General features: G+C 40.7%; 1 protein-coding gene across 1 annotated transcript in view; it reads right to left on the bottom strand.

Moving 5' to 3' along the window:
- Positions 1 to 23157, bottom strand: part of LOC150080021 (uncharacterized) — a 187342-nt gene that overhangs the window by 16031 nt on the left and 148154 nt on the right. The window contains exon 10 of the mRNA XM_090383333.1: positions 16832 to 16915. Coding sequence (XP_090239459.1) covers positions 16832 to 16915 — 84 coding nt within the window. The remainder of the gene's footprint in view (positions 1 to 16831; positions 16916 to 23157) is intronic.

The following is a 23157-nucleotide window of genomic DNA, read 5'->3' on the forward strand; positions in this document are numbered from 1 at the left end:
TGAGCAAATGGGCTGAGAGGTGGCAAATGAAGTTTAACATTGACAAATGTAAAGTACTACATATGGGAAACAGCAACCCCAGAGCAATGTATCAACTCTGTGGTACTACACTGACAGTGGTAGAGAATGAAAGGGACCTGGGGGTGGTTGTGCAGGCAGATATGAAGTTCTCTGAGCAGTGCAGACGGGCTGCAAGAGTAGCTCATGGTGTATTGTCAATGATATATAGGAATTTTTCTAGCAGGGATAAGGAGGTGATTATTCCCTTGTATAAGGCAATGGTCAGGCCACACCAAGAGTACTGTATACAGGCCTGGAGGCCTCATTTCAAGAAGGATGTAGAGCTGCTGGAACGAGTACAGAGAAGGGCAACAAGATTAGTGAATGGAACAAAGGGGTGCTCTTACGAAGAAAGGCTTAAGTTTTGCGAATTACAGTGTCTGGAGACTAGGCACCAGCGAGGTGATCTGATAGAGGTGTACAAAGCCTTGAATGGTTTGAGCTTGCTCAATGCTGATGGGATTCTTCCTCTTACTCAGAATAATCACCTGAGAGGGCATAAGTTCAAATTGAGGAAAGACAGATGTAGGATAGATGTGCGGAAATTTGCCTTTAGCCAGCGGGTGGTTGGTAGGTGGAACAGACTTCCATCTCTTGTCGTGGTAGTTGATAGCCTAAATAAGTTTAAGGCTCAGCTGGACAGGTATTTCGAACGAACAGAGGGGTGAAGTGGAAGTGGGTATTTTTTATTTATTTATTTTACTTTATTTTTTTTTTGGCTGATGCTGCATAAGCTTGCTTTCTTGCATCAAATGCCTATGCTAATGCTAATAGCAGTTTTTATATTTACAACAGTTTTGAAAACCGGCATAGCAGGATTCCCCTCTCCCATTCAACAAGATATGAGACTGGGGGCTCACATACCCCAAAATTGAAGAAATTTTCTGGATCCAAAGTTGATGAAACTAAATTAAATAATACATATATAAATACAGATGACTGAATTGAAAAAGATAAGGATGAATTTTTTAAAAATGATTTTTAAAAAATTATTTTTTAGAATTTTTCTTTTCTTCATTTTCATTTGTCTTTTGAATTTTTTATTTTGATAATAATCCTTCTCTGATGTTTGGCTATAAAATCAAAATAGGAAAAAAATATCATTTAAAAACATTTACATATATAGTTTTTCAATTTTTACGAACTTACAAATTCCTTGAAAAAACACTTGGGTTTGCAGTCTGGAAACTCACTAATGAAATGCTTTTTCACTTAATGAAAAACAGCATGTGTATCCTTTATGTACGAAAGATGTTTCATGTGAAAACATCTTTAATGAAGCAGAAATAACGTAAATTACATCACTTCCTAAATGATACTAATGCAGTCACTAAAACTGATTCAGTAGTGTAAATAGTGGGCGTGAGTCCACTACTAAATCTACTGGATAAACATTAGTGACTGCATTAGTGTCATTTAAGAAGTGACGTCATTTCCATCTGACATTTTCATTACCAATTGGCTTTGCTTCAGTCACAAAATCTAGTAGGTGCTGCCAAGATGTTTCACATCAAAAAGAATTAAGCAGTCTGTCAAGACAACTACATTTTTATTCTGCAAAATGCAAAGTTTACACTTGAAAATTACATTCCCACAGCAGCTTATACATTTGAAAAGGTTGAATTAAAACGAGAGGAGAAATGGAGCCAGGAGTCACAACAGAGTTAAACATGAAATTTCCTGTGCAGTGCAGGCAAGTAGCAAAGTGGAACTATATGGCTAAAGGGAAGGCCTTTTGCTTTCTATGCTTTCAAAAAGGTAAGTTCTCTAGTTTTTTTTCTCTAGTTTTTTCTCTTAAATTCTCTAGTTTTTTTTTTTTTTTTGCAGTTGTTGGCGCATCGGCTTCTGTGGCCATAATGCACCTCCCAAGGTTTTTGCAGTACTTTGATCCAAGCCCGAGGCGGGATTCGAACCTTTGGGTTGCCAGGCAGGCACTTTACCCACCCGGCTAGCCAGGTCGGCAAATTCTCTACAGTGGGATCAACTGATGATGTTACCAACATTGAATGCTAAATGGGAAGCCTTCAATGTTAATTTTGGAGGCTACTAGGCTTTTCATTCCAACTAAGAAATACTGTTCAAGGTTTAGGCCTAAATGGATGTCAGATGAATTAATGAGGCTCGTGGAAGAGAAGAAAAATGTATGGGATGCATATAAAGTATCAGGTGATACAGAAGCCTATGGCAGATATAAACTAGTCTGTAATCAAGTCACAAAGGAGATTAGGCAGGTGAAGGCAGATTACAAGAAATCTTTGGCAAAGGATGCAAAGAAAAACAGCAAAGAGTTCTTTACTTATATAAACTCTAGAAGGAATGGGATGAATCAGATTGGACCACTTAACATAGATGGTTCACTATTGATGATCATGCTCAGGTAGCTGATAAACTGAATCAGTATTTTGCATCTACATTTACACATGAGGAGTTATTCAATGAGGGGAGTGCCAGACATTTATCAAACTCTAACAGGGAGCTAAGTGATTTTGTAATAACTGAGAGCAAAGTGGAGGAGAAACTGTTGAAGTTAAACATAAAAAAGGCACCTGGGGTGGATGGGATCTATCCAGTTATATTAAAGGAGGCAGCAAAGGAAGTAAGGAAACCCCTTAGCCATAATTATGAGAGCTTCCTTGGACTCAGGGGAGGTCCCAAGGACTGCAGATGTGCAAATGTATCACCAATTCAAAAATGGGGTTCAAAAGGTGACACTTGTAAAATAGACCTGTTAGTTTAACTTGTTTTCTGGGGAAAATAATGGAATCACTGGTTAAAAAAGTACTGCAGGATCAATTAGACAAGGATGCAGTAATAGTTAAGACATAGCATGGGTTTGTTCAAGTGAGGTCTTGTCTGACCAATTTGATTGGATACTATGATGTGATCACAAAGGAACTGAGTGCCAAAAATAATTTTGATATCATATACTTGGATTTCAGGAAAACTTTTGATACTGTTGCACATGGAAGACTACAAATTGGAGAGATATGGCATTAAGGGTAAGTTGCTACAATTGATAAAGGGATAGTTGAGTGGGAGACGATAGAGAGTGGTAATTGATGGACACTGCTCTTCATGGACAAATGATATTAGTGGAGTTCCCCAGGGTTTGGTGTTGGCCCCATTGTTGTTTTGTATATTTATCAATGATATTGATGAAGGTATATCAGGTTTAATGTCTAAGTTTGCAGATGATACAAAGGATGGCAGGGTTGTTAACGACAGTAAAGACAGTATGCTACTCCAACTGGATCTAGATAAGTTGGGCAAATGGGCTGAGAAGTGGCAACTGAAGTTTAACATTGACAAATGAAAAGTACTGCATATGGGTATCAATAACATACCAACTGTGTGGTACTACTCAGGGATATGGAAAGTGAAAAAGATCTGGGGGTAATTGTGCAGTCAAATATGAAGTTTGCGGAACAGTGCAGACAGGTGGCCAGGGCAGGTCATGGAGTGTTGTCAATGATCTATAGGAATTTTGCTAGCAGGGACAGGGAGGTGATTATCCCATTATACAAGGCAATGGTCAGGCCACACCTAGAGTACTGTGTACAGGTGGCAGTAGTAGTAGTAGTAGTGGCATGTGATCCAAGAAAGCAAGTGTAAGAGCTTATGCAGCATCAGCCAAAAAAAAAAAAAAAAAATTTACAAAAACAATTCCCTGTAAATGTTTGTCCAGCTCCTCCTTAAATTTATTTAACCTATCAACTTCCACAAACACAGATGGAAGTTTGTTCCAGCAATTAACCATCTGCTGGCTAAAGGCAAATTTCCGCACATCTATTTTACATCTGTCTTTCCTCAATTTGAATTTATGTCTCCTTAGGTTCGTAATCTGAACAAGTTTTTTTTTTTTTTTTGGTAGTTATTGGCGCATCGGCCTCTGTGGCCATAGTGCACCTCCCAAGGTTTTTTGCAGTACTTTGATCCAAGCCCGAGGCGGGATTCAAACCCGCGACCTTTGGGTTGCCAGGCAGGAGCTTTACCCACCCAGCTAGCCCGTTCGGCATCTGAACAAGTGGAAGAATCCCATCTTTTGTTGTGGAAGTTGATAGCCTAAATAAATTTAAGGCTGAGCTGGACAGGCATTTGGAACGAATGGATGGGTGAAATGGGAGGGGTTTTTTTTTGGCTGATGCTGCATAAGCTTGCTTTCTTGCATCCTACACCTCTATTAATGCTAATGCTAATACTGTCCTTATAGGGTTACTTATTGTCTGATGATGGAATCAAATAGTTCCAAAACCAGTCATAGCAGCACCTTGAGTTGATGGATAACAGATTTGCCGAATGGGTGGTCTATCCAATAAAAAACAGTATCAGTTACTCCAGGTTAACTAAATGTACAAATACAATTGTTTCCAATGGGCCGAACCTGAATGGTGTTAACATCATTGGAGGGACAACAGATGTCAGACTGAAGAATGTAATAGAAAGAAGTGATGAAATACTATCCTGTTTCTTATCGGACCAATGTTTTATGTATAAATTTTTTTTTGAAATTTTCAGCAGAATTAATATTTTTTGAATTTTCTGAAAATAAAAGTCGCAAAAACAGAATTTTTTAAATATTTAATTTTTTTTTATTAAAAACTAAAACATTATATATGAAACGTATTGCAATCCATTAAGAAAAAATGAAATATTGATAATATGAAAGTAGAATACAAAAAAAAAAAAAAAACCACCCCAAAACTGTTTTGACAAATTAAAAAGGAAGTTGGTCAGGAAATAGTGTTGTCATGTTTCAGGTGACTTGATACTGTATTTTTCACAAATGGGGTGCCAACACTGCCAAATTAAACAGAAATACAGTGTATGGCAATCCAGCACAGATTTGTGAAGGGAAGATATTGTCTGATTAGCTACCATGACACAGTAACAAAGAAATTGGGTGCAAAAATTAATTTGGACATCATACCCTTTTAGATTTCAGTAAAGTTTTTGACTTTTAACATAAAAAGCTGCTGTACAAACTAGAGCAGTTGAGCATTAGGGGACAAATTGGGAACTGTTAAGGTATCACACTACTGTAAGATAAGTAATATGTTGATCTCAAAACACACATATCTTTGTTAGAACAGCTACTGAGAGCAAAGGGAACAAGTCTTGAACAAAACACTGGACTGTTGGCATTTGTGGCAAGCAGACATTCCTTGTGGAGCTGTTCATAGCGATTACAAAGAACTATAGATAAGAGAGGATTAGTGGAATAGAGGAGGTTTTCATAGGTTATTTAGTATATTGTAAAGTTTATTTTGATAAGTTTTTTTTTCCTGTAATAGTTTGATTTTTATAATATTATAAATATAATTTTTTGAAAGTTTCTTTTATTGATATTTAGTAAATTTTACAATGGGTGTTACAAGATCTTCCTTGAACAATTCATCAGAGGTTAACATGACTCATGGAAACAGCTGATGGTGATTTCAGGGTGAGTCATGATTTTATCTTTTGCAGAACCTGTGGCATGTATTCCAAGGTCGACTTAGTGGATAATCATAGCTCACCTGGCAATTATTTTCTTTGTCACGTTGTAAGTAGTGTACCAATCTTAAGTTAAAATTTGATGCATTGCTAGAGCAATTTGAGTCACTGAAAAAACAGGTGCTTGCCCTCGAGAATAATGTAACTGGGAGCATGTCAGGGACACAAGACTCTAGTAACCAAACAAGTGATGCACTCCCAATTCGGGCCCCAGAACAGAATAACCAGGTGCAAACTACTCTGGTTCAAAAAACTTAGTTCTATTAGAAGACTCCATTGTCAGGAAAATGAGAAATATTTATTGTAATAAGGATAGGTGGACTAGAACCTGGGTATTAGTATTAGTATTAGTATTAGTAACGGCCGTATGGTGCAAGAAAGCCTATGGCTTATGCTGCACCAGCCAAAAAAAAAAAAAAAAAATCCGAACAAAAAAATGATAAAAACAAAAATTAAATAAATAAATAAATAATAATAATTAATAAATAAATAATAATAATTAATAAATAAATAAAAATAATAAAATGAAATAAAAAATAAATAAAAAGGAAATTAATCCTATCATCCTATGCGCTTCCCTTACCCGAAAGTACTGGGTATGTCTGCTGGGAGCAACTATTAATGATGTTACCAACAGACTGTCAGATTTTAAGGGGGGTAAAGAGAATATTATAATTCATGTGGGGACTAAAGATATTAAACATACACGAGCTGAGAATTTGTCTTATTATGTCTGATTAAGGGTGAATGTCTTATTATGGGCGATTTTAATTTGCCTCTAACTGATTCGAGAAAATGAGATGGAAACTCGACAGGGAGGACAAAATTTTTAAATCAACTGGATGATTGCTATTTGTATCAACATGTTAGGGAAAGTACTAGAGAAAATAATATTCTAGACATCATCACCACCCATGAACCAGTTGACATAATAGGGCTGACGGTACAGGAACCAGTAGCAGGAAGTGATCCCAGGGCTCTATGGTGGACGATGAAGAGTGATTACGGAGTTGTACGGTGGACGATGAAGAGAGAGGTAGCAGTAGTTAAAGGCAAAGGGTTATAATTTCAGAAAAGGAAATTACGATGCCTTAAGGTGCTACATGGCCACAGGGTAGATATTGCAAAGGGAGTGAATACAATTGAATTATGGTATACCTTTAAAACATTAATCACAGAAGCCTTTAATACTTTTATACCATTAAAAATGTACTCCATGAGGAAGATTCCAAGTTGGATGAATAAGGAAGTTGCCAGATTATTTGAGCAGAAAAAGATGGCATGGAAAAGTTACAGAAAAATGAAAAATACTGAAGCCTATAACAGCCACAAATTGATCTGTAATTGTGCTTGGCTGCCAAAGGCAGATTATAATAAATTGCTGGCAAAGAGAGCAAACAGTGGGGATAAGGAATTCTTCACATATATAAATGCAAAGAAAAGGACAAACCAGATTGGACACAATGTAATGGACGCGGGATAGCATTAGATACTCCAGCTTAAATTGCAGAACTGAACATTTACTTTGAACTGATATTTACAGAAGAAAAACACTTTGCGTCAATGAGAAATTATGGGAGTGAAGTTGAAAAAAATTTAATTAACGATGTTGAAATTTCACAAGTTTATTTAATGAAAAAACTTTCGAGCCTACAGGCCAGTAAGACTTCCGGGGTTGATGGCATATACCCTATAATCCTAAGGGAGGTAGCAAGTGAGTGCATTGAACCATTAAGACTAATTATGCAAGCATCACTAGACTCGGGAGTGATTCTATTGGATTGGAAGTGCCAATGTATCTCCAATACATAAGGACGATTCTAAGAGTGAAGTGGGAAATTACCGGCCAGTTAGTCTAACTTCAGTAGTAGTAATCACAGAGACAATGATCAAAGTTGGAATTTAGGATCATTTAGATAGAAATGGAATTCTGAAGGATACTCAACAGGGTTTTGTAAAGGGAAAATTATGTTTAACTAATCTGGTTAGCAGTTTTGACAGGGTCACTCATGAGCTGTATTTAGGGAATAATTTCAACATTGTTCATTTGCATTTCAGTAGAGCATTTGACTCAGTTCGACATGAGCAATTACTGTATAAGCTGGAACAGGTTGGAATCACAGGGAAAATCCTAAGATAGATAGCTGGATGGCTTCAGGGCAGGAGGCAGATGTGATAAATGGTTGTTCCTCAGATTGAGTTGATGCAAGAAGTGGGGTTCCCCAAGGATCAGCATTAGATCAACTGTTGTTTTTGATTTTCATAAATGACATCGATGAAGGGATAGAGGACGTGATATCTAAATTTGCAGATGATTTAAAAATTGGTAGAGTAGTTAATGATCATCACCAAGCACAGCTTCTTCAGAGTGATGTACATAGAGTATTACATAACTACATAATGCAGCAAAGTGTAAGGTATTACGCCTGGGGAACAGTAACACCAAAATAACTTACATACTTAGTGTAGTTGAACTAAAACCTAGTAGGGAAGAAACGGATTTGGGTGTTACAATATGGTCAGACATGAAATTCTCTGAGCACTGGGTGCCTCCGTAGCCAGGTGGGCAGGAGCGGCAGTTCGTAGCACACACTTCTTGATTAGACCGGGGTTCAAGCCCGTGACCACCAAATACGGAGGATGCAGAAAGGTCAGGGAATGACCACCGCATATCCTCGGAGCAATATGGTCTTAGTTGCTAATGCTCCTAAAAAACCAAATAACAACAGCAACTCTGAGCACTGTAGACAGGTTGCGAGGAAGGCTCATGGTGTCCTATCAATGATTTATCGAACATTTGCTAGTAGAGATAAGAACGTTATAACCCCATTATATAAGGTTATTGATAGACCAAACTTGGAATACTCTGTTCAAGTGCAGACACCGCAACTAAAAAAGACACTGAGCTTGTCAAAAGGGTCCAAAGAAGTGTAACTTGCCTGGTGAGATCGGCAAAAGGGCATCCATATGAGGAAGACTTCGAATATGTGGGTTGCACTGCTTGCAAACTAGGCACAGAGGAGACTTGTTGAGGTGCTTAAGGCTGAAAGGCATAAGTAAAACGAATGATGACAAAATTTTCATGGTTATAAATGATTCTAGAAGTAGGGGCCATAATTTCAAGTTATCGGGGAAGATGTTTAAGACTGGATTGGAGGAAATTTTATTTTAGCCAATGAGTTATAAGTTACTGGAATAAGTTGCCTACATGGGTGGTAGAGGCTGACAGTCTGGGGAAATTCAAAGGTCAGCTGGATAATTATCTATGGGAGGAGAGAAATGCATAGGTTGTCTATTTCCTCTTCTCTTAGTAATTATTATTATTTTAAAAATTTTCTTCTTATTATTATTTTATTTTTATTTACTTATTGAACCTTGAGGTTGTCACAGCCATTCTCTCAGATATGCCAAACAAGCTGTGCTTGCTAACTGGGAGTCTAAAAACGCTGATGGAACTGATATTCAGGTGACACTCAAATCAAGTGGACCCAATTTTGGCAAAGCCGGACGGTTTATGACAGCCAAATCCTCTGCTTGCACCTTCATGAAGGTGGGACTGTTGGTAATCCTGGGTATAACCCCCATGCACAAGCACACTGTGGGTGACCACCCAGGTGTGAACCAATGTAAACAGGGGTCAAGGTATGGAACCCAAACCACATGGAGGAATGCGGCCCCACTGTGTTACCAGGCAATACTAGGTGGTAGATGACTCTCATAAACCGGTGCAATACCACCACTTTGCTTATTGGAGGCTTGAAGTGGTGGAACCTATGTTTAGTCTCCAGAGCTAAGTTCCGGTCAATTCTTCATTCATGCAGTATGACTGATGACTTTTGAGGTTATAATGGACATCATGGCGAGATTCAATCTTCCTTACATTTCGAGGGTACAGCTCTAACATGGTGTTCACAGGCTGGCTGCTAGTTAGTACACTGGATCGAACCTATTAGTAACTCTCTAGGAGGCTTCCGGATCAGCTAGTGTATGATTTTGCTGCCTCTACTCTGCCAGATAATGACTGAAGGAGACCACAATGCGGGAGACATTGTGGAGGCCACATCACGTCATGGATTTGGGTATATTCTTACCATGTGTATGCCATATCCAAAAATTTCATTACTTCATACAGCATGTCTCCACTTTTTCTTACTATTGAATACACCATGAATTGTCAACCTAATAGAGTAAGCTTATCTCCGAAAAGATCTAAACCTCCCAAACGCTTCTTAGTTCATTTCACAAATATGCGTGGTCTCAATTCTAATCTCAATGACGTCCATTTCCACTTGCAGTCTGCCAAACACCATGTACTTTTTCTGACAGAATCTGAGTTATCTGTTGATTTAACTACTGCTCATCTCACTTACCCAAATTATTCGCTGTGCGATTCCTTTCGCCTCAAAGGTGGTACTTGTGCATATGTCCGTTCCAATATTCCCTGTCAGAGACTTGGTAATTTGGAATCTCCTCTTTTCGATCTTCTCTAGCTTAAAATCTCTCTGCCTCATTCTGTCAAATTCATCTGTTGTCTCTATCATTCTCCCAACTCCATTAATCACTTGGAGCTCTTTGACGTCCTCTCTTTGCAACTTGACTTTCTCCAGTCCAACTTTCCTAACAGGGAGGTAATTTTCCTTGGTGATTTTAATGTTCACAACTCCAGCTGGCTTCAGTTTTCTAGTCACACCGACCCAGCTGGTCGAGATGCTGAGGCTTTTGCAATTACTAATGATCTTGCACAGATTTTTCATTTACCTACAAGAATACTGGACAATCCTATCATACAGCCAACACGCTTGATCTTTTTCTCACAAACAACCCTTCTAAAGAAACAGTCAAAGTGAGTGGACCTCAGATCACAACTTGGTGACCTGTGCACTCAGATCACAACTTGGTGATTGTCTCTTCTCCAATGGGGCCTTTATCTCGTGGCTATTCCCAACCTCTTGTTGTTTGGCATTACAAGAATGTCAAATGGGATGAACTGCGAGATTTCTTTTCTTGTTTTCCTTGGTTTCAAAACTTCTGATGTCAACGTTTTCTCAGATTGTGTCAGTAGGATTGGAATCCTTTATCCCACATTCAACTTTAATATCTCGTTCTTTATCTAAACCTTGGTTTTCCAATAAATGTGCTAAACTGTTCAAGAGAAGAATGTTGTATATTGTAATTGGCATGGTTCCAATTCTTTAGTTTCATTTTCTGCCTACACTAATGCTCGAAACAATTGTAAAGCAGTATTTAATCAGTATAAACTACATTTTGAACAGGTTAAGAGTAGAAAACTTGCTCCTTGCCCTACTGGTAGCCGATCATTCTGGTCTCTTGCCAATACAATTGGCCGCAACTTTTGCCCATTTCTGCTCCCACCTCTGTCAAAACCAGATGGTTCTGTGTCAGTTCAGCCAAGGATAAAGATGACCTGCTAGCATCCAATTTTTCTTCAAACACATGTATTAATGATCTTGGTAAACCACCTCCTGCCTTCTCAATATGTTCCATTCAATGCCTCCTGTGGTCTTCCATCAAAATGATGTCAGAAGGATTTTGGCAAATCTTGATGCTAAGAAAGCTCCAGGTCCTGTGGTATTTCTCCACTTGTTTTCAAAACCTGTGCTCCTGAACTTACTCCTGTTCTTTGCCACCTTTTTTTCGCTTTCTTATTCCAAAGGTGTTTTTCCTTCTGCTTGGAAATTTGCTCATATTCAGCCAGTTCCTAAAAAGGGTGACAAATCTCTCCCATTCAATTATTGTCCATTGCAATTACTTCTACCCTTTCTAAAGTAATGGAGAAATCAATTAACCACCAACTCTTAAACTACCTAGAAACCGCCCGTCTGATCAATGATCACCAGTATGGATTCCATCAGTGTCATCTGGCTTATGTTTCCCATTTATGGACAAATTTAATGGAGAAGTTCAGCGAAACACAAGCAGTTGCTCTTGATATTTCAAAGGCTTTCAATTGTGTTTGGTTTAAATGTCTTCTAAACAAGCTTCCATCTTATGGTTTGCCAACTGTTTTTTGTAATTGGTTATCCAGTTTTCTCTGATTGCTCACTGAGGGTGATGTGAGATGGCTTGCTGTCTTCTAACTTCTCCACTAATGTTGGTGAAAGAACTGAACCCCCAAGGTTCAGTTATTTCCTCGCACTCTTTTCCTCTTGTATATTAATGACCTTCTTCCACTGAGTCCAAATCCTATCCATTTTGCTGGTCATAGCACATTGCATTCCACTTTCCAGTTTGAGAAACCTTGCCGTGCTCAATCAGCTTCAACTTCTCGAATATCTGCTACCCATTCCTTAAATGCCGATCTCCAGGTAATTCTCCAGTGGGGCAAAGACAACTTAGTTGATTTCAATCCTTCTAATGCTCAGTCTTGTCTTATATCTTGTAAAAAGGATTCTTCTGCTCCTATGCTTATCTTTGGTGACACTCCAATTTCTAGGCAAGATGATATATCTCTTTTGGAGATTATCCTGACTTCTAATTTCTCTCTCTTGGCACAAGCACATTACAAATATTGCTTCCTCTGCATCTAAAAAAACATGGTTTTCTCTTTCACTCTCGGCTTTACTTTTCTTCCAAACAGCTGTTCACTCTGTACAAATCGCAAATCCGCCCTACCATAGAATATTGTTCCCGCATCTAGAGAAGTGGCCCCAGAAGAGGGCAGTTGGGTTAATTAATGGCTCATCTCTAACAGTCTCTCCACTCGCTGTCTCATAAACGTACTGTTTCTGCTGCGTGCCTTTTCTACAGATACTTCCATGGGCACTGTTCTTCTGAATTGGCTTCTATAATTCCCACTCTCCCTTTCAAAACAGTCCAAACACATGCCGTCAACAGCCAACATCCATTTACTGTCCAACTTCAAACTCACACTACCAACTTTTCATCTTCTTCGCTTATTCATTCAACTGCTATTTTCTGGAACAACCTTCATTCATACGTATTTCCTCAAAATTACAGTCTACAGAAGGTGAAGTCTAATTTCAACAAATACCTTCTTTCGTCTTCTCAACTTCCAACCCAAGCACAGTATTAAGTACTGTTGTGTTGGTGGTTCTAATACCATTCGTGTTTGGGGTTTTCATAAAAAAAAATTAAAAAAAAAAAAATTATTTTGTATTATTTTATTTATTATTATTATTATTATTATTATTATTATTTTTTTTTTTGGCTGGTGTAGTTTTTTGGTGAATTTTGCTAGCAGGACAGGAAGGTGATTATCCCGATATACAAAGAAATGGTCAGGCTATACATAGAGTACTTTTGGCATGAAGGCCTCATTTTAGGAAGGATATAGAGTTAGCATTAGCATTAGTAGAGGCATATGATGCAAGAAAGCAAGCTTATTCAGCATCAGCCAAAAAAAAAAAAAAAAAAAAAAAACACACCACTCCCATTTCACCCCTCCGTTCGCTCGAAATCCCTGTCCAGTTGAGCCTTAAATTTGTTTAGGCTATCAACTTCAACAACAAGTGATGGAAGTCGGTTCCACCAACCAACCACCCGCTGGCCAAAGGCAAATTTCCGCACATCTATCCAACATCCGTCCTTCCTCAATTTGAATTTATGCCCTCTGAGCTGATTATTCTGAGCAAGATGAAGAATCCCATTGGCATTGAGCATGCTCAAACCATTCAAAGCCTTATACACCTCTATTAGATCACCTCGCCGGTGCCTAGTCTCCAGACTCTGTAATTTGCAAAACTTAAGCCTTTCTTCGTAAGAGCAACCCGTTGTTCCATTCACTAATCTTGTTGCCCTTCTCTGTACCAGTTCCAGCAGCTCTACATCCTTCTTGAAATGAGGCCTCCAGACCTGTATACAGTACTCAAGATGTGGCCTAACCATTGCCTTATACAAGGGAATAATCACCTCCTTATCCCTGCTAGAAAAATTCCTGTATATCATTGACAAGACACCATGAGCTACTCTTGCAGCTTGTCTGCACTGCTCAGAGAACTTCATATCTGCCTGCACAATTACCCCCAGGTCCTTTTCATTCTCCACCACTGTCAGTGTAGTACCGCAGAGTTGATACGTTGCTCTGGGGTTACTGTTTCTCATATGTAGTACTTTACATTTGTCAATGTTAAACTTCATTTGCCACCTCTCAGCCCATCTGTTCAACCTTTCCAGATCCTGTTGCAGCAGCACAGCATCGGTGGTGTCCTTAACAACCATGCCAACCTTTGTATCATCTGCAAACTTGGACATTAAACTTGATATCCCATCATCAATATCATTCATAAACACCGAAAACAACAACGGACCCAACACTGAACCCTGAGGAACTCCACTAATAACATTAGTCCACGTTGAGCAGTGTCCATTGATTACCACTCTGTCTTCTGCCACTCAACCATCCCCTTATCCATAGCAGCAATTTGCCTCCAATGCCACACTGCTCCAATTTGTGCAGCAGTCTTCCATGTGCAACAGTATCAAAAGCCTTTCTAAGATCCAAATATATAATATCAAAGTTATTCCCTGCATCCAGTTCTTTTGTGACTACATCATAGTATCCAATCAAATTGGTCAGGCAAGACCTGCCCTTAACAAAACCATGCTGCGTCTGAGCTATAACTGAATTCTTGTCTAGATGATCCTGCAGTGCTTCTTTAACCAGTGCCTCCATTAATTTACCTGGAACAGAAGTTAAACTCACAGGTCTATAATTACTTGTATCAGCCTTTGATCCTCCTTTGTGAATTGGGGTTACATTTGCACATCTCCAGTCTATGGGTACCTCCCCCGAGTCCAAAGAAGCTCTCATAATTATGGCTAGGGGTTTGCTTACTTCCTTTGCTGCCTCCTTTAATATAACTGGATAGATCCCATCCACCCCAGGTGCCTTTTTTATGTTTATCCTCAACAATCTCTCCTCCACTTTCCTCTCAGTTATTACAAAATCATCCAGCTCACTGCCAATGTTTACTTTACCTACATCATTCTCCTTCCTGAATAACTCCTCATGCATGAATGTAGATGCAAAATACTCGTTTAGATTGTTAGCCACCTGAGCAGGATCCTCAACTGTTGAACCATCAATATCCAGTGGACCAATCTGATTCATCCCTTTCCTTCTTGAGTTTAAATAGGTAAAGAACTCTTTTCTGTTTTTCTTTGCATCCTTTGCCAAGGATTTTTCGTAGTCTGCCTTTGCTGCCTAATCTCCTTTGTGACTTGGTTACAGACCAACTTATATGTATCATAGGCTTCCATGTCACCTATTAATTTGTATGTATCCCATGCATTTTTCTTCTCTGCCACATGTCTCATTAGTTCATCTGACAACCATTTAGGCCTAAACCTTGAACAATATTTCTTAGTTGGTATGTAAAGCCTGGTAGCCTCCAAGATTAGTTCCTTGAATGCTTCCCATTTTGAGTTTGCTGTTGGTAACATCATCAGTTGGTCCCACTGTATAGAATTTAAATACTGTCTCAGACCATCATAGTCGCCTTTACGAAAACAAAAACCCTTCCTTTTACCTCTGATGGTAGTTACCTCCTTGAGTAAATCCCAGTTCAACACACTGTGATCACTGCCACCTAGTGGTTCATTTATCTGCAGATTCTTAATGCATGAAGAATCACTACTGATAATCAGATCAAGAGTATTGCTCCCTCTTGTTGCCTCACGAACATGCTGATGTAGAAAACAATCATCCAATAAATCCACAAAAGCCTTGCTAGTGTGCGAGTGACCAACCCACAAATTCTAGTCAATATCTGGGAAATTAAAATCCCCCATTATAAGACTCTCTGATTTACTGGCCCACTCTATTTCCCTGTACAATATCTTATTATACTTATCAGAGTCATTAGGCCTATAGCACACTCCTACTCTCAATTTTGAGTTCCCTATGCTTATGTCACACTAAACTGACTCGACACTGCCCTGTCCATCGATGTCGACTGGCTTCACTTCCTTGGACTTTATGTGTTTCTTAACTAATAGCATAACCCCTCCTCCCCTCCTGTCCTGTCTATCCTTTCTATACACATTGTACTCCCCAAATTCCAGTTCTGCATTCCTTATATCTGTGTGACACCACGTCTCTGATATCCCAACAATATCTGCCTTTGATGTTTTGAGCAATACCTCAAATTCATCAAATTTATTTACCAAACTCCTAGCATTGGTGTACACGCAGGTATACATGCACCTGTTTCTATTCTTGGCTACCTAACACAACCCATGTGTTTACTTGTACCGCAATGACTCCCAGCAGTCTCTGAAATATCCTGCATCTTGTTTTTCAGGCTTCTGCTCATTTCAATAGAAGCAGTGCAAGAATCACTTCCACCTCTGCCAGTGGCTACTGTTGATCTACTAGTCCTTGTATCCCCCCCCAACTAGCAGTTTTCCGACCCACCTAATTCTGCCTTCTTTGTGCTCTAATGAGTACAAAGAAGGGCAACAAGATTGGTGAAGGGAACAAAGGGGTGCTCTTACAAAGAAAGGTCTGCAAATTGCAGTTCCTGGAGAGTAGGTTTGTTATTTGGTTTTTTTTTTAGGAGCATTAGCAACTAAGGCCATGTTGCTCCGGGATATGCGGTGGTCATTCCCTGACCTTTCCGCATCCTCCGTATTTGGTGGTGACGGGCTCGAACCCCGGTCTAATCAAGACTGGAGAGTAGGCACCTGCGAGTTGAGGTGTATAAGGCCTTGAATGGGATGAGCAAGATGAATGCTGATGGGATTCTCCCTCTTGCTCAGATTAAGAACCTGAGGAGACATAGATTCAAATTGAGGAAAGACAGTTGTAGAAAAGATGTGCAAAAATTTGCCTTTAGCGGTGGGCAGTTGATTGGTGGAACAGATTTCCATAACGAATGGAGGGGTGAAAGGGGAGTGTTTTTTTTTTCTTTTTCTTTTTTGGGTGATGCTGTAAGCATGCTTTCTTGTATCATATGCCTCTGCTAATGCTCATGCATAAGCCCTAGGCTTCCTTTCACCATGTGGCCATTGCTAATACTAATACTAAATTGGAATAACTGTAAGTTATGTGCTCACATGCTTTACAAGTATATATAAATAAAATCCTTTTTTTTTTTCTTTTTTTTTTACATATATAGAATATTAAAATTGAAAAGAAATCTTATCTTGTATTCAAGTAAATGTAACTTTTTGAGCATATTACTGTACCGAAAATATCGAAGTGGTCAAAGAATAAGTTTCTGGAAATGCAATGTATTAGCAAGAGCACAGTAAAAATGATGCATTTCAAATTCAATTCATAAGCCAATAAATATACCTGACTCATCCAGCCTGTGTCTTGTAAACACTCCTCTAGTATAGCATGAGACTCTTTTTCTTCACCTTTTTTGACATCTTTCACCTGAAAGATAAATTTGTGGAATCTACACAACAAATTAATGCACTTACTATACAAATTAATGACATATATACATTAATAGTTTGTTGTAGTGTTAAAATGATGCAAAGGAAACAAGCTTATTCACACGATATCCTTAAGACTTTGGTAACTAATGATACCAAATAATATTTTACTAATGATATTAAGAGTAGGAGTCCGGCGGAATTACTTAACAAAAGTACAGGTCACTGTTGAAAAAAAGCCGTGAATTAGGGTTGAATTTGAAAGTGTCTGCAATTCTGCCTAGACACGATAGGAGGGAGTATATGATGAGAGCCCTGTCGATCAATTTGGCCCTGGAAGGATTGTGCAAGGCTCAAGGGGTAGAATTTTTTTCAGCCTGGTCTGTACTTGTTAACAGGAGAGACTGCTTCTACAGGTATGGGATACACTTAAATAGAAAGGGTGCAAGAATGTTTGCTGATGCTATCGAGGCAGTGTTAGGTGGGTCAGAAAACTGCTAGATTGGGTGGATACAAGGACTAATAGATTAACAGTAGCCACTGGCAGAGGTGAAAGTGATTCTTGCACTGCTCCTATTGGAATGAGCTGCAGCCTGGAAAATAAGATGCAGGATATTTCAGAGAATGCTGGGAATCATTGGGGTACAAATAAACACATAGATTAGCATTAGCATTAGTAGAGGCATTTGATGCAAGAAAGCAAGCTTATGCAGCATCAGCCAAAAAAAAAAAAAAAACCCACTTCCACTTCACCCCTGTGTTTGTTCAAAATATCTGTCCAGCTGAGCCTTAAACTTATTTAGGCTATCAACCTCCACCACAAGGGATGGAAGTCTTCCACCAACCAACCACCTGCTGGCTAAAGGCAAATTTCCGCACATCTATCCTACATCTGTCTTTCCTCAATTTGAATTTATGCCCTCTCAGGTGATTTTTCTGAGCTAGAGGAAGAATCCCATCAGCATTGAGCATGCTTAAACCATTCAAAGCTTTATACACCTCTATCAGATCACCTCGCTGGTGCCTAGTCTCCAGACACTGTAATTTGCAAAACTTAAGCCTTTCTTCGTAAGAGCACTCCTTTGTTCCATTCACTAATCTTGTTGCCCTTCTCTGTACTCGTTCCAGCAGCTCTACATCCTTCTTGAAATGAGGCCTCCAGACCTGTATACAGTACTCTAGGTGTGGCCTGACCATTGCCTTATACAATGGAATAATCACCTCCTTATCCCTGCTGGAAAAATTTCTGTATATCATTGACAATACTCCATGAGCTACTCTTGCAGCCCATCTGCACTGCTCAGAGAACTTCATATCTGCCTGCACAACCACCCCCAAGTCCCTTTCATTCTCTACCACTGTCAGTGTAGTACCACAGAGTTGATACGTTGCTCTGGGGTTGCTGTTTCCCAGAGCAACGTTTCAACTCTGTGGTACTACACTGACAAAAGTGTAAAGTGTAAAGTGTATTTAGTGTCTAACGGCACCAGGGGTTTCCCCCATCTCCGCGTTGCTTTCATTGTGGGTGTACCAGTTCACTGGGAAGGCCAGAGATTTAAAAGTGTATGGATATTGCACGTGTAGTGTTGTGTTCTGTTGTTCATCTGGCCATTTAGCCGCTGGACCCCTACTGAGGCCCAACGTTGCCCACACTTAGCCCCGTGGAGGCAGACCAGGTACACCAGTATTTTTAGATAAGTACTCTGGCAGGTCCTGCCACCTAATTTCCTGAGATTTCAGTGGGTGGCTAGGACCTATATATAAAAAAAAAAAAAAAAAAAAGGGGGGGGGGAGATAATTTGGTTTGGTTTGGTTTTTTTTTAGGAGCGTTAGCAACTAAGGCCATATTACTCCGGGATATGCGGTGGTCTTTCCCTGACCTTTCCGCATCCTCCGTATTTGGTGGTGACGGGCTCGAACCCAGGTCTAATCAAGAAGCATGTGCTACGCACTGCTGCTCCTTCCCACCTGGCTACGGAGGCGCCGGGGGGGGGGGGGGAGATAAACGCTTGAATTTAATTAGGCCGAAAGAGGTTGCAAGTGTGTCGAGTTTGGCATTTAAAATTTTTACGTTGTGTGGGGCATTCGCTTTTCGCTGGCGATATAGGTAGAGTAGGGGGGAGAGGCGGAAGGCTGGGGGGAAAAGACAGAAGTATGGGGTCAATAGGGAAGGCAACCCCAGGTATATCAGTGGGGCATGCCCTTGCCCCACCAGAGGGAAATGAGGGGGTGGTGGGGTGGGGAGGGGGCAGGAAGTCCTTTCCCTCACCCCACCAGGGATAGGGAGTGAAAGTGGGCTGGGCAAGGGAGCCCTGCCCAGTTCGCCATTGTGGCAATTTGCAGTGCCCTCCAGCAAGTGCAGTCTGTTGATGACTCGTTGGTGGGGTTTGGTCCTTTTCTAGGTGTGTGGTTTCATCCTGGGAGCGACGACATTCTGGCTGGAGCCACTCCCATTGGTTCGTAGGTCGATGCTGTTTCATTTATTCTGCTGCATATTACGCCGTTTGTCCTTAGTATTTTGCGATCCTTTCCTCTGTGTTGATGTTTTATCAGTTTGTCTTTATTTATTATTTGTGGTCATCTCATCGTTGTGGATGGCTATTTCTGTTCGTCGTCTATTGAAGACGTCAAGTGCAAATCGGCTGAGGGCTTTGTATTCATCTTCTGAATCCAGTAGATGGTACTCTTGATTTTTCGGCAAGTATTGAATCTCAGTTATAAGTCTACTTCTGTGTTCTTCTTAGCATTCACAGTCGTGCATAATATGCTGCCAGGTTTCAGGTTCTCCACAGGTGCATGTGGACTCTTCTATTATTCCGAGTGCGTTCAGTTTTGCTTTAAATGGGCCGTGGCCCGTCAGGAGGAAGGTTGTATTTTTAGCCCAGGATAGAACCACGAGGGGGCTTTTGGGTACATTTTTGCGACTATCGGTATGAAGCTTCTTGTAACTTGACCCTCTGGCGACATCTCCCATCTGTGCTGCCAAATCTTCAACATGTGAGCCACTATTCGTTGTTTCTCTACCGTCCGGCTGTTGGTTGGGTCCAAGGTAAAGTGATAGATGGAGGCAGGTATATCCTTGGACAGTAAATACATGAGTCCACATCTAGTCACCTCGAGGTCCAGCGGAAGAGCTCCTGCCAGGACCTGCAGAGCGTGGATGCTCACCGTTTTGCATGCCCTAGTTATAGTTAGAAGTATGTTTCTTTGGATAGTGTCCAGCATCTTCTGTTGACCGCGGTTCCGGCCTTCCTGAACCAGATTGGTGATCCGTAGGTGATCGCTGGGATGAATATTGTTTTATAATACAGGGACAGGGTCTTCCTGTTGAGTCCCCAGTCCCTGCGAGATACTCTCGCTACAAGTGCTGCATAGTTCCTTAGTTTCTCTCTCAAGTAGGTGAGGTGAGGTGAGGTGTAAAGGACAGGTTTCTATCCAGGATAATACCTAGATACTTTATTTGCTTTGCTAGTTTAATGGTGGATCCCGCTATCTTTATTTGCGGTGGTCGTCTGATGTTTAGAGAGCCTTTTAGTAGTACTGAGTTTGTCTTGGTTGGTGAGATCATTAACATATGTGTTTTTGCCCAATTCTGTAAGGTTTGTAGTGCTTGGTTTGCCTGTGTTTCAAGTCCCGTTCTGGAGTCCGCTTCCACCATTAAAATGAGATCATCAGCAAAGGCCTGACTGGCTACATTTCCCAGGTCCAGAGCCAAGAAGTCATCAAAAACCATGTTCCACATTAGTGGCCCCAGGACAGATCCCTGTGGGCAGCCCCTTCGGACGCTTTTAACAACTCTTCGGAAAGTTGTGACGACCTCAATTTTCCTATCCGACAGATATGTCCGGACACTGTTATACAAGTTTTCTGGGATTGCTGCTTTCCGGAGTCTGCCAAGGACACTGGGCCACCAGATGGTGTCGAAGGCCCCAGCAAAATCCACTGCTATTACCAGAAAATATTTCTTGTTACTTTGGGTTGCCTTGGTTATGAGGTTTTGGACTGCTTCAATGGTCGAGAAGCCCGGTTTGAATCGATATTGCCTGGGTGATTCTAGGTTGGCGGTTTTGTAATGGTTCATGATCCTTTTGTGGAGCAGCCTTTCATAGAGTTTGCTTAGGGTAGAGAGTAGGGCTATGGGGCGGATATGAGGCTGGTTGGTCTGGAGGTTTTGTTGGGTTTTTTAAGATAAGTTTTAGGTGTGCAGTCTTACAACTTGTCGGGAAGTTCCCAGTTTCCAGGCATCGGTTGAGGAGATTAAGTATCAGGTTTGGTATATATTCCACAGCTTTTTTGACCATCTCTGGTTCTATTTCTTGGGTTCTATACATTTGGTTTGCCTGGCATATTACCTTTTGTTGTTCATTAAGGATATCTGGTGGTTCATGGATGATATACTAAGGATATTGGTAATCGATTCCTCCCACGTTTTGGTCAGGCTTCCATTGGGCATCCTCGTTACAGTGGATGCTTCTCCCCTGGGGAGCTTGTTTGTGGTGATTTTATACACTACGCCCCAGGGGTTCTCGTTCCCTGTCTTGGAGACCAGGTTTTCCCAAGAGGCTCGCTTGTTCTTTTTAATTTTTTCTGTATAGGTGTTTCGCACCTCTTTATATTGTTGCCTTAGTACTGCTACCTCTGTTGGTGGCCATGTTCTCCGTGCTCTTTGGAATTCTTTCCGTTTTGTCTGGACCTGTTTTCTCAATCTTTGCAATTCTGGAGTCCACCAGGGCATGTCCCCGACTGAGGGGGTTTTCCTCTTCATCGCTGTCTCTGCTGCTTCAGTTATGATACTGGTGATTTTCTCTTGGAGTGTATCTGGGTTTTTAATCTCACTGTCCACCGCCTGTCTATCCAGTTCCTCCAGCGTTTTTTGCGCCTTGCTGGTCAGTTGTACTCTGAAGAGTTCCCAGTCTGCCTTTTGGATTGCGAATCTGTTTGCCAATTGTCTATTTGTAGTTATTTTTGTCATTGATCTTCTGATTTGGTAGGTTATTGTACGGTGATCCGATGTGGTTCAGGCATTTTGCACTGTCCAATCGGTCACGTGGGCTTCAATATTCCTCGTAGTCAGGGTGATATCAATCGTGGCTTCCCACAAGGTATTGCAGAATGTTGGCAGGTTAAAGGGTTGGTTTTTGACTGTGAGGATTGAATTTGCCAGGAATTCGTCCAGTCTTTGTCCATTTCTGGTTCCGTGGCGGTCCGGTGTGGCACTGTGCCAAACAGGGGAGCAGCAGTTTACATCTGCTCCTACAATTATTCTTTGTCCTGCTAGGGTTGTCTGGACGGATTGGAGATATGTGATAGCAAAGTCGATTTCCACACCAGGTCTGCAGTACAATGAAATTGCGTAGAAGCTCCCAATTGAGCTGATTATATGAGAACAGGCAGCCCAGGGCGTACAGAGCTGTGGTAATTTTGTTGCCGCTATTTCCGGATTCCTCACTACTACTGCTGCCCATGGGGTATCCTCGTCACTCTGGATAATTTTATAACTCATTGGGAATCCCCTGACCTGCTTTGTGTGTGTATAGGGCTCCTGGATAAGGATGATGTCGGCATTTTCTTCATCGGCTTTGTGGCGCACCTGGTCAACAACTGCCCTGGCACGCTGCCCATTGATCTGGTGTATCTTCAGAACTCCGTAGTTATATTTCTTATGGTGTGTCCCCATAATCAATTTGTTGTTGGAATACACTCTTTACTTTTTGGTAAGTTGGGCATTTTGCATCCCGTATGGAGTGTGTGTGGTCCAGCCTCAGGGATTTGCAATTGACGCATATGGGATCTTTCTCCTTGTTTGGGCAGTTTTTAAATTCATGCCCTTTCTCTGAGCAGTGGCCGCACGTAGCTTCTTTCTGGTTGCAGGTATGGGAGGTGTGGCCATACTTGCAGCACCTATAGCACTTTATTACTGCCACATGCTCCCTATACTTATGACTGCTCCACTCCACATAGATGGTACTCTGTGTTCGTAGAATTCGCCAAGCCTCAGGGGCAAGTTCTATGACCCAATTACAGTTGCCACTGTTATTTACTCTGGTTTTGTATTTTGGGAAAACCAGCACTTTCCCATCCCGGTCTGGGAGTGCACTTTTTAGATTCTTCCTGTAGATCTCCTCAGCCAGAAGTTCAGGGGTCAAATCCTGGTCCATGTTGAAGATAACCACTGAGGGCCTTTTTCTCTTCGGGGCCTCCGCTGTGAGGCCCAGTGTAGGGATCTTGGGGTTTGTTATA

Source organism: Mastigoproctus giganteus, chromosome 10 (assembly GCF_048544385.1).
Source record: "Mastigoproctus giganteus isolate SK-2022 chromosome 10, ASM4854438v1, whole genome shotgun sequence".
In the NCBI taxonomy this organism is placed as follows: Eukaryota; Metazoa; Arthropoda; class Arachnida; order Uropygi; family Thelyphonidae; genus Mastigoproctus; species Mastigoproctus giganteus.